At 38.0% G+C, this 12142-nt stretch overlaps 1 protein-coding gene across 2 annotated transcripts; it reads left to right on the forward strand.

The window, feature by feature from the left end:
* Positions 1-532: 532 nt before the first annotated feature.
* Positions 533-5774, forward strand: ghitm (growth hormone inducible transmembrane protein). Of its 2 annotated transcripts, none has more exons than XM_027027578.2 (9): positions 533-664; positions 1178-1349; positions 1619-1721; positions 2041-2152; positions 3078-3219; positions 3706-3814; positions 4346-4534; positions 4714-4885; positions 5073-5774. In XM_027027578.2, the coding sequence occupies exons 2-9, from the start codon at positions 1218-1220 to the stop codon at positions 5158-5160; spliced, it is 1047 nt and encodes a 348-aa protein (XP_026883379.2). In that variant the 5' UTR covers positions 533-664; positions 1178-1217; the 3' UTR covers positions 5161-5774. The 2 variants fall into 2 exon arrangements, with proteins under 2 accessions (XP_026883379.2, XP_026883378.2); XM_027027577.2 differs by having other exon boundaries at positions 1184-1349.
* Positions 5775-12142: the final 6368 nt, after the last annotated feature.

Consider the following 12142-nt stretch of genomic DNA (forward strand, 5'->3'; position numbering starts at 1 on the left):
CCGCAAAGGGCCACTAATAAACTCAAAGGTAGGCCATTAAATTAGTGGTCTAAAGGTTTATATGTATATATATTTTCCTGATTCCTTTGAGTACTGACACCGTGTAGTAATGTATTACATATTTACATATTTAGAAGATTCTGAATGTTGAGGGGGTACTATCCTACCTTAGTAAATCCAGTAACACACTAACTAAAATACCCAGAACAACTAGACACTCTGTTTTGCCTTACACTTAGCTAGAATTGTGGCACAAATGGTTAGCCTAAACGTAGCATAATTTAAAAATGAATAGTATAGGACTATAGCCTTTACACTTCTGGATGTTTTTGGCATACAATCATGTAACTATGACTCTTACAAACACTTTTACAAGCACTTCGCATTTTTCAATTTCCGCGCCAAGTCAAAGTAGTGTAAGAAATTGCACATTATCCTCTAGCAAAAACAAGCATAGGCGTTACTTTTTCATGCTTATTCACAAACTGAATTACCTATGTATCAATTTAGATATTTGTAATCTTGTACTCAGAATCCCATAATGCTCTACGTCTGCCGTTTGACAACTTTGTGATGCACCGCGCAAGAAAATTGAGGAACGTTGTGTCGTGTTGTCAATCGTAAACGCATTTAAGGTGAAATCAAGAACTCGAGCAAATTCTTGGTAAGTTTTGACTTTCTTTGAAAATGTACACTTTTATAGCGACAACTGAAGTACCATATAATCCTCTGACGAAGAACTTGCTGTTTTCATGACAGAACAGCAACTACCTATGCTAGGATTGCTAACAAGCTAGCTTCCCCAGGTATCCTAGCTAACTAACGATAGCTAGCTAGCTATCTGGCCGCATTAGGCAAATCATGAATGTGACTTTAAGAATCAACATCTTGCGTAGACATCTAGCTTAGCTAGCTACATATACATTTGTGAATTGTATGTTCCTTGCCTGTTCTCTGGACTGTCATTACATGAAACAACTGTTACAGCATCGTTGATTGACATTAACCTCACTAGCTAACTAGTCATTCGCTAACTATCTTGCTAGGTTAGCTACATAACTTTAGCTTATTAGCTAACGGCTAGCTGTGTTTACTAGATTAACATAGGACGATAACTTTCGTGTGGTGTGTCTTGTACATTAAATGTGTGTACTTAACCTAAGAAATTGTGTTTGAGTGTTAGGTGTTTCCTGGGGTGACGATACAAATTTATAACGATGTTGGCGGCGAGGCTAGCATGCTTGCGGTCTCTCCCGGTGTTCGGGCTGCGTTCGGCCGTGACCCAGGGTTCCCCTGTTGTGCGGAGCTCGGCCCTGAAAACCTACCCAGTCCTGCTAAAACATCAGCAGGTAAGCCAAGCCCAGCCTAAAACAAGCTCTTATCCAGCTCTATCGACAGATACCTAGCTACATAGTATGCGATTTCTGTAAGCGTTTTCTAGTCCTTGCCAAGACCATCCTGTAGATTATTAAATGGGCTTTAACTTGCATCACAGTCACATGGCTAATAAAATTTCTCCCTGCTTCTCTTACTGTTTGAGTGGTTCAAGTGCCCACCGACTAAAATATGTTCTGACTAAAATATGCACTTCTTTTGCTTTCTTGTCTAATTGAATCAGGGTTATTCTACCAGAGCCAGATTTGGATTTCGAAGGAGCAAGACAGCCAGAGATCAGCTGCAGGAGACAGCGTTTGAGCCAGCAACAGACACTGCTATTAAAAGTGATTGCTATAATCTGTTGCATTCTCACATAGAAATCTTGCTGTGTGTCTAGACTGAACATTGAGGCATGTCACAGGGCTTGGAGACACAGCATCAGGTTTTTTTGCGTGTTCTTTTTTCTGTGTACAGTGGCTGGTGCTAAAGTTTCCAGTCGCTCTGATTAGATACTTCTTCTACTGAAAAGCAAATTGTGTCTTACCAAGTTTTAAATATGGATAAGTAGGGGTATTTGACTAGCTTTGGCATCCTTGTACATTTCTTAAAAACTGTATTTCTCTCTGGCTCTGTCTCCCCCCAACCCATCCCACACATCTGTAGTTGATAACATGGGCAGGATTATTCTGGCTGGAGGAGCAGCTGTTGGAATGGGAGCTTTGTGTTATTATGGCCTTGGGATGTCAAATGAGATTGGAGCAATAGAGAAAGCTGTGTAAGTGTAAGAACTTTCATCACATTACTCTTAAAAAATTCAAGTCCTTGTGGCCTAAAATATCTGCAGTGCATGTACATTTATTTATTTATTCATTTAACCCAAACTGAAATATATTGTAGTGGTAATGCTGAGTCATTGCGTTGATGTTACTAAGCATCTTTGTGCCAGTTATCTGATGATGGATTTTGGTCAGAGCAGAATATTTTTAGTATTCTGTAATGTTGAAATTTACGGATAATTTCCATAATTAGTTTTAAGAGTAATTTGTAAACCTAGGATTCACATATAGCATACATTATACAGAAGTGATTACCAGCATGCTAACATAGGTGCCATTACTGATGAAAGAGTTGAGAAACATACCACAGGTAGCATTAGGAATTGTTTGAAAAACTAATTTAATTATTTGCTTTTCACAGAAAGATTTATCTATAAATTGCATACTATTAAGTGCTGCATGGAATGCATTAGCTAAAGTGTTTCACTATTAACAATTTACAGACCCCTAATCATAGATCATAGCTATTAAATTGTCAATTAATTGTTTACTAAATCTTAATTGTGCTGTAACTGGAGTAATTAAATGTAACCTTTACCTTTAAGTTAAAAACTATATGCTATGTAATCGTTCTTGCTTAGCAGTCATTAAAAAGCTGATTTGAAGTATAGGTTGTATTTCCTGCTGGAAAATTACTATACATTAAATATTTACTTGCATACTAAAGGTTAAAAGACTAAGACATTCTAAAAGAAGCTTAGAATTTAAAATTGAATACTGTCATTGACACAAAGTTTGTGTTAGGCTGAGAATATATAGTGAAGTTGATTGTTTACTTTGGTACTAAATTGCATGAGTTACCTTCTCAAATAAAAATTCATATGGGCAACGTCCAACCTCCAATTCATGTTCTGTCCTTTGCAGTATCTGGCCCCAGTACGTGAAAGACCGGATCCACGCCACGTACATGTATTTTGCAGGCAGTGTGGGTCTGACGGCTCTGTCTGCTGTGGCAGTCAGTAGGAGTCCAGCTCTCATGGGCCTCATGATGCGAGGATCCTGGCTGGTAATGACCTTGAAAAACACTTTTATGATGAATTTGAAATATTGCTATTTAGTGTTTAACAAATATTATTGTTCAAAATGCAATATATGATAAGGGTTCAAAGAAACTAAAAACTAGGGAAAACAAAATCACTATTTGTATTGCTGCATTTATTTAATATTTCTGTGCTTCCATTTTATTATCTATGAATTATTACAGTGCAAATAAATGTATCTTACTAATTTTGTTGTGGTTGTTGAAATATTGCTCAAACATATGTTTAGGTTTTAGAATTGAATTGTATTGTCTTCTGCAATGCTGGTATTTTTTTTTTCTGCACATCAGTCAGCTTCAACAGAAGGGAAGCGGTTTCACAAAATTAGCTTCTTTTTTTTCCCATCCATGTGGTCTGTATTGCCAGAGTGTGTATTTGGGGCTTTATATCGTCCTTGACTATGGAGGATTGTTTGCTGTTTTTACCATTTATTTGTTTGCTTATTTGAATAGGCTATTGGAGCGACATTTGCTGCTATGATTGGTGCGGGCATGTTGGTGAGGTCGATTTCCTATGAGCACAGTCCTGTTCCCAAACATCTGGCCTGGATGCTGCATGCAGGTAATATCAGCTAGACCTTAAAACTTGCCATTTTGCAAGTTAAGGTGCAAGTCAAAGAAGCTCTTTTTAGTGGTTTGAAGTCAGTTTTACACTTTCTGTTGTAATACTTAAGTCTATGGCTTGCATATGTAGTGTGAGCCCTAGATTTGTCTGTAAGGTAGTCTTTTACCCTGATGCTGGAGGCTCACAATATATATAAAAAAAAATCACTGGGTGGCAGTAGTGCATTGGTTGGGCAAGAAGGCTCCTTTTTACAGTATTTCCAGATCGCTTTCTAAGTATGTTGTGTAAAATGGAGGAAAACCGTGCTTTGGAGGAAAAGTGCAATGTACTTCAACCTTAAACAGAGCCATTTTTGTCTGAAAAGGTAAACTTGTCCATCTCACTAAAAGTGTTTTGCGCAGCTGTAATTACATAATGGAGTCAAATTTTGCAATACTCATTTCATGTAGCAAACAAGTTGCTATGGAATATTATCTAATACATGTTGTATATGCGATTTTGTGTGTGTGTGTGTGTGTGTGTGTGTAGGTGTGATGGGAGCTGTCATCGCTCCGCTCACCCTGTTAGGTGGGCCTCTGATGGTAAGAGCTGCATGGTACACAGCAGGCATTGTTGGGGGGCTGTCCACCGTGGCCATGTGTGCTCCCAGCGAGAAGTTCCTCAGCATGGGGGGGCCTCTCGCAGTTGGCTTTGGGGTGGTCTTTGCTTCCTCTCTGGGTATGTATTCATACCTTGTTTAAACCTCCAAAAAAGTGGTGTCTCAGCTTTATATGACCGTACTATTCCATTGTGATTACTGCAGTCATTAGATGAATTTTCCAGAATTTTGTTTTCGGTTCTTTCCTGCTTTGATTGTTGAAATTTCCAACAATGCTGTTCTTCTCCATACCCCCAAGGGTCCATGTTCCTGCCACCCACTTCGGTGTTCGGGGCAGGACTGTATTCCGTGGCCGTCTACGGGGGCTTGGTCCTCTTCAGCATGTTCCTGCTCTATGACACACAGAAAGTCATCAAACGTGCCGAGATTCACCCAATATATGCTGTGCAGAAATATGACCCCATTAATGCGTAAGTGTCCCCAAGCGGTTCTAGGGCCAGTATTTCTATGCAACTTTTCTGCTTGATACTCTGCTCTGTTCTTTGTCAAAACTACATATTTTTCAGTTAATATTTTAATTAATTAAATTAAAGCATTTTTACATTTCCAACCAAAATTTATAGGCTTGTGTTAACTTTAGTAAATCTGATCTTGCAGGTGTATGGGCATTTACATGGACACGCTCAACATCTTCACGAGACTAGTAATGATTCTAGCCAATGGTGGTGGAGGAAAGAGGAAGTAGTCATCAGGGGTAATAGAAAACATTGAGGTGGGATTGTGAACTATTCACATGGAAAGGAAAAGGACAAACTGAATCTAACCCATTCCTGCTTTTTAGGCTTTACAGTTTAAAAACAGATACATGTTTGCGTTAGTTTTGAAAAGTGTTGAGCTGAGAGATCTTGGATAATGACTGAAAATGTCTTACCATGTTTGTCTGCAAAGGGTTTGAAAAGAGAGAACATACTGACTTTGTTCTGAGTGGAGAAAAAATAAAGGTTTCATTAACATTCTCCCAGAATAAACATCCAAAAATTACAGATGGTGGTATTCTTGAAATTGATGCATAGAACTGAATTAAACAACCTGAAGCCATAGCTTGTATTATGTTTAGTGAAATTGTAGATAACTTTTTCCATCTATTTATTTTGAGTGACAGGTGATTTAAGTCATGTTAAAGAGAAGCTTTGATGCGTCGTTGCATTCATAGTTCCTGTACTTACAGCATGGCGATTTCTTTTTAGAGATGAATGGAATTACATTTTCAGTGTGTTTAGATATGGGTGATGACAAATTTAAACTCAAAAGAAATTCAGTTTCAAGTCTATCGTTCAATAAATTAATTCTGAATCAGCATTGTTTGTTCGTTCAACTAAACAAATGCTTAACATTTTACTTGGTTTAAAACATTTCTGATTTTAAATTTAACATTGTCATGAATGTATTGAAGCAGTGATGAGCAAACATGCTACATTGTGTCTCAGCAGTGGCCATTCCCATCCACTCCACACTCCTTTTTATACTCGGGTGGATATCGCCAGCATAAGGAGGAAAGGTATTGTTCTTGGGTTAAACTAATGCCTTAAACAGATAGGATTTTGAACTGAAACAGGTCCTAGAGTGGACATGGGTTGACCTGCCATCACCTATAACCTATAAGAGATGGATGAGGATGTTTCAATTATAAACTTTGCTGCAGATAAAGTCCCATTTTGGACCGTTGCACGCATAGTCCTAATTTACACTGGGGGCATTATGAAATGACTTTTTTTTTTTTTGTGCCTGGCACTTTTTGAAAGTACTCTGAAATTCTTAATATTTACAAGCTGTATTTGCTTCATTCATTAAATAATTTGAGTAATATGCTTGTTTTAGTCAATATATTTAGCTTATATTTTGTCAGCTGATACAGTGATAAATGCTGTTCAACAGGCATTTTGTGGAACAAACCATTTTTAATCTAAATAAATAAAACCCTAATAAACTACAAAAATATTTTAAATCATAGTGCTGATACCTTTTGTATTGTCCAGCACCAATAGGGCTGACAAACATGGCCATAAAATGGTTTGTATTCACACACACACACACACACACACACACACACACACACACACACACACACACACACACACACCAGTTGAAGGGCAAGGACTTGTAGATCCCAAAGCAGGGCTAAGTTAAGGATTTCAGCATGCTGGAGATGAGTGTGGGTGTGTTCATTCTAAAGTTCCCAGAGTGTAGAGCAGTGGTTTGAGTTTCTTCTTAACAACTGACACTGCAAACAGATGCGTGATTAATAGAATGAACATTAGCATTAAAATGTCTAGCCACTGCAAATGACAAATCCTTAATTCTGATGGTCCAAAGGTGTTCAACACAAGGATCAGCAAGCCTTCTCTTGGGCACTTCGGTGATTAAATTTCTTACCCCTAGTACAATAGACAGAAATTGTTGAAAACAATTGATCCTTTTATTCTAGCCATAGTCATAACAAAAGTCAACTTGCCTAATTTGGACATTGAATCTTTCTTTTAGAAAAATTTAATTTAATTATATATATATATATATATATATATATATATTATATATATATATATAATATTGTTAACACAGTTGTGAAATATTCTACTTTTATACAACTATAGTATAACTAGTTCCAATTTACCATATGTTAAGTGTACTTATTTCTGTCCCAGGAAATGCACTGTGTGCTTAAGTATACTTCAATTATACTTTTTTCTTTTTCTTTTTTTTTTTTCCACTGGTGCAGTTTTCTGGCTTATCCTAAATCAACACACTGAAAAGTCTTCTTCAAAACCTTTGTGGATTTTCATTAATGTTCTACATCATTCAGTTCAATATTTGGGTTATATTGAAAGTGATGCAGTTGAATGTCCCTTGCAATAACCCCCAGATTAGTAGCAGCTGTGTATTTAGTGTGTGGGTTGCAACTAACCTCTGCAATCCAGCAATAGTGACTGATCTGTTATAATGTTTACCTTTCCAGTACATCAAAGAACACATCATAAAGAGCACATTGTTCAGGATTTCATTCATATTCTGCCTTGAAATTATGTCTCTCACTGGCGTTCACACAGATCACTTGCACTCTTGCATTCTCATTCTCTTGCTCCCCTCCCTGTCCCCTCTGTCTCCCTCCTTAATTTCTTCTTCTTCCTCCTGCCTTTCTCCTCTTCCTCCTACTTTTCTTTTCCCCCCTCCCACTCTCTCTTGTTTTCTTTCTACACTGTCCCAGTATGCATTTCATTGTGGCTATGTGGGGACAGAATCTAAGAAGTAATATAATTTTTTACTAAAAATTACACATTGATTATGATGCAATGCTCAACAAAGCCAGGCAGGGTTTATATGGTGGCATTTGATTACTTTTGTTCCCAGGTTCCATATGCCTATAAATAAATGTGAAACCAGTTTATACACCATTATGAAATAAATAAATGGCCAAGGATAGCTCAATTTCTTCTACATTAAAAAAATGGGAATAAAAGTTTATCCATGGTCTTACTGACTCTTACTGAGGCTATTCTAAAACACAAACACAAGTCACATTCCCTTGTCTATATTCTCAGTCAACCTATTTATAGTTTGTGTGAATATTTTCATCTTCTTCCCATTTTCTGTTTAATATCTGTCAACGTGTTTCTTTTTAGTTAGTTCACTCTATTCACTTATGATGGCCTATTTCACATTTTAATTTGTGCAGTCCATTAAATTAAACAGCTGATTATATAACCTACCAATTAGGCTATACTACACACCCAGTTTTCCGTTAATGATGATGATGATGTCACTGACTGTTAAATGCTGTTCAGTGGGCTGTGAGACCCCTGGCATAAAAAATTTAAGTGCAGTTGAAATGATTATTATAGTTTCATATTCTGAAAGCACTCCAATTTATAAATGTTTATCCAATAATATAAATGTTATTATAATTATCATTATGCTTTATTAGGTAAGATGAATAATGAAATAAGTAAATGTAAACAACAACAACAACAACAATAATAATAATAATAATAAATAATAGTAATAATGCTAGTGCCTCTAGTCAATTCATGAAGTTACAACAGCCATGCTGTTCTATACACTTTCTTACACACTGTTCCTTACTTTTTACTTTTTAACCCCAGTTTTGTCCTCATGTTACTAGATTACAATTCCACCATCTAGCTAACTAAATCTCCCCCCCCCATCACATGACCCCACCGAACTGTGAGGGTGAAGGCTAGCACATGATTTCTAGAAATACACATGGGGTTGTGAATTAAGCCATCCAGCTCACTCAGAGAAATAATAGAAAAGAAAAAAGAAGAGAAAACGAAAAAGATGTGACAATAAAACAACAAAGTCATTATGCTGTTATTAGGTAAGTTGAAAAAATAAATAAGGAAATGTAAACATAACAACAACAGCAGCAATAATATCGGTTACAACATTAGCAGACACTCTTATTCAGAGGGACTTACAAAAGTGCTTTGTCATTTAATCACAGAATACATCCTAGCCAGTACAGTAGGTTATAGTCCAATATACCAGTGAACTAGAATACTGTTGAAATACAGGAATCAACGCTGATGCATAGAAGTACAAAATATATAAGGCCTATTTTAAACAATGATAATAAACGATAAGTTTGTTAAACATCAGTGTGATAAACAATACCCTACAATAAGTACTAATTTAGTAAGTTAATATGAGAGCAGGGTCAGTTGTCATTTAAATTATTCCACGAATAGATGGGTCTTCAGTCTGCATTTGAAGACTGCAGGGACTCTACTGTTCGGAAAGCAAGTGGGAGTTCATTCCACCATCTTGGAGCCAGGACATGCTTGTCTTCCATGAGACCTGAAGCATGTGTTTCAAGCTGAGTCATACTTGAGGTATGGATTAACTTTTTCACCATTGACCACATGTATGAAGGGCTGGTCCATTTTTGGCTTTGTAGGCAAGCATCAAGGTTTTAAATCTGATGCATGCAGCTACTAGGAAGCCAATGAAGGGAGCGCAGCAGTGGATTGACGGTGTGAACCTCGGAAGATTGAAGACCAGTCGTGCTGCTGCATTCTGGACAAGTTGTAGAGGTTTGATGGCTCCTAGAGGAAGACCAGCAAGTAGCAAGTTGCAGTAGTCTAGCTTTGAGATCACAAGAGACTGCACAAGCACGTGGGTAGCTTCCTGCGAGAGAAATGGCCGAATCCTTTGTATGTTACAAAGGATAAATAATAATAATAATAATAATAATAATATATTCTTCAAAAGTAATACACATTTTAACTGAAAATTAGACATATTGATCACAATACAATTTTCAACATAAACCTTATCTTTACACTGTTGTTTCAATACCATGTGTAATGATGAGTCTAAGCAGGATGCGGGGACGAGTCGCGTAAAACAAAATGACACATTTACAAGACATGAATAAAAGACAGTGTTAGCACATTGGCTGACCTATGGTCAAACACCGACAACAGACACAGAACAATACAGGTTTTTATACATACATAAACGAGGAACATAACTACAAACAGGTGTGATGCATGGGTGGGTGTGGCCGCACAAATGAACACACACACATGCACACAAGGAAGATGTCTAGGAAGAGGGGGCCGTATCGTGACAGCCCCTCCCCAACAGTGCGATTCCCAGCATGCCAGCCTATCAGGCTACGGCCCCCAGACCTATGCCAAATGGTGAGGCTGGAGGACCGAGCAACCTGCCTGCAGGACTGAGTGGAGACAGACAGGGACCAAGAATGACGACAGACACAGGGATGGATATGCTAACAGGAACGGGTACAGACATATAGGGAGACAAAGTGATCAGCACATTCAGCGTGATGGGGACAGTCACAGTGACAGGGACAGGTACAAAACTACATAAAGGATTTGGAAATAGTCCAGGGAAACAGGCAAGAGTCTTGGTCTATCTCCCAGTCATTGGCTGGGTTGTAGTCAAACCCACCTGTGGGGAATTGCCCCTTGCTGATTTGGGGGGGCAGTGACTTTTGTACACCCGTTTCAGGAAGCGCACCAGCTACTTTGCCCATCTCTGGGGTGGGTACTGGTGTCGCTTCATTCTTACCTCTACAAGGCTTAGGCGTGGGCGCATGAGTTCCAGGGCTGTGTCCCATCTGCAAACCACTGTAGAGGTGAACTCTTCCTTTGTGTGGTCTAATCCCTTAGGTGAAGGCCTTGCCCTCAGGGAAGTGGTAGCTCAGTGGTTAAGGTGCTTCCCTTATAATCAGGTGGATGTTGGTTCAAGTTATCACAGTTGGGTTTCTGAGTAAGGCCCTTAACCCTCACTTGCTCAAGCTGTACCCAATCATAATTCCAAGTTAGTTTGGATAAATGGACATAAGGAAATCACAGAGTGCTAGCATGTGAAGTCACAAAGCCATACACTGTTTCTTACTTTTTAACCAGTTTTGTCCCAATATTTCTAGTTTACAATTCCACCCTCTAGCTAACTAAACCTCCCCTATCACTTGACCCCTCCAAACTGGGAGGGTGAAGGCTAGCACATGATTTCTCCAGTACACATGGGGTTGGGATTGGAGGTTAAGCCATCCAACCCACTCAGAGAGCGAGGCCAATTATTCTGTCTTGGATCCTGACCAAGAATGGCTCTGGAATTGCTGGGGATCAAACCAGCAATCACTCAATAATCAGAATCACTCAGAACTACTTTACAAAGTGCTTTACATGATAAATAAAACAAGGATAAATTAAAGTAGAAAAGAAAAACTAGAGACCAAGAAAAATAAGTGACAATAAAACAATATAAAATATATAAAGCAAAATAAAATGTTTTTTTGCATTGACTGGCCAAGTGAGTGTTTTCATGCCTTTGTGCTACTTGCACAAGTCTTCCCAATTATTGAATTAATCTCAATATGTATAGTTGAAATTAAGCAATAATACAAATATTCTTGTTGCCCTTGAATAATTGTGCCAATAAATAAATATTTTGGATCAGACAATGCAGTATTATTTGCCACTTCAAGGGCTGAGATAGTTATTTCAATGTAACTGCATTTCACATTAGAGCATGTTAGCTGGAAAGTAAATAAAGTGATGACTGTACAGCATCTGGTATTCCCCCGTTTAAGTGTTAACCAGGCCCATACCTGCTTAGCTTCTGAAAACAGGCATGCTCAGGCTGGTGTGACCAGAGGCCTCTAAAAAGTCTTTCGATTGCCTTTTCATAGCAAGCGCAAATGCTTTACAAGCACATTGGCTTTTTTATTAAAATCACTGTATTTCAGGATTAAGCATGTTTGCTGGAAAGCAAACTAAAGTGATGCATGAAAAGCTTACAGCATCTGGTATTCTCAGGTGGTCTCTTATCCAAGTACTAACCACACTGTTTCATAGTTATTACCATGTAAGTACTATAGTCTAATATAAGTTGTAATAAGTTGTGTGCATGTAAATAAATGTGATAATCACTTAGTGTTGTTTTTGATGCTATAACAATATGTATTTTGGTTTTTGTATTTTATGTGAGTAGGTGGATGTGTGTTTGTGAACATACAGGATCACTAGGAGCTGTTTTCTATTCCGTACTCTCTGCTCTTCCTGGTAACCACGCATATTTCAGGAAGTGAGGAGAGTGCATGACTGGCTGCTTTGGTTGTCGTTTGTGCGCATCATCACTGTGCGTCACATGTTATTTTTATACTTGTGAAAATCATGACA

This window comes from Electrophorus electricus, chromosome 14 (assembly GCF_013358815.1).
Source record: "Electrophorus electricus isolate fEleEle1 chromosome 14, fEleEle1.pri, whole genome shotgun sequence".
In the NCBI taxonomy this organism is placed as follows: Eukaryota; Metazoa; Chordata; class Actinopteri; order Gymnotiformes; family Gymnotidae; genus Electrophorus; species Electrophorus electricus.

Coding starts and splice junctions, on each gene's coding strand:
- ghitm (XM_027027578.2), top strand. CDS start 1,218: ATGTTGGCGGCGAGGCTAGCATGCTTGCGGTCTCTCCCGGTGTTCGGG. Junction 3,220..3,705: donor TGATGCGAGGATCCTGGCTG/GTAATGACCTTG, acceptor TTATTTGAATAG/GCTATTGGAGCGACATTTGC. Junction 4,535..4,713: donor GGTCTTTGCTTCCTCTCTGG/GTATGTATTCAT, acceptor CATACCCCCAAG/GGTCCATGTTCCTGCCACCC.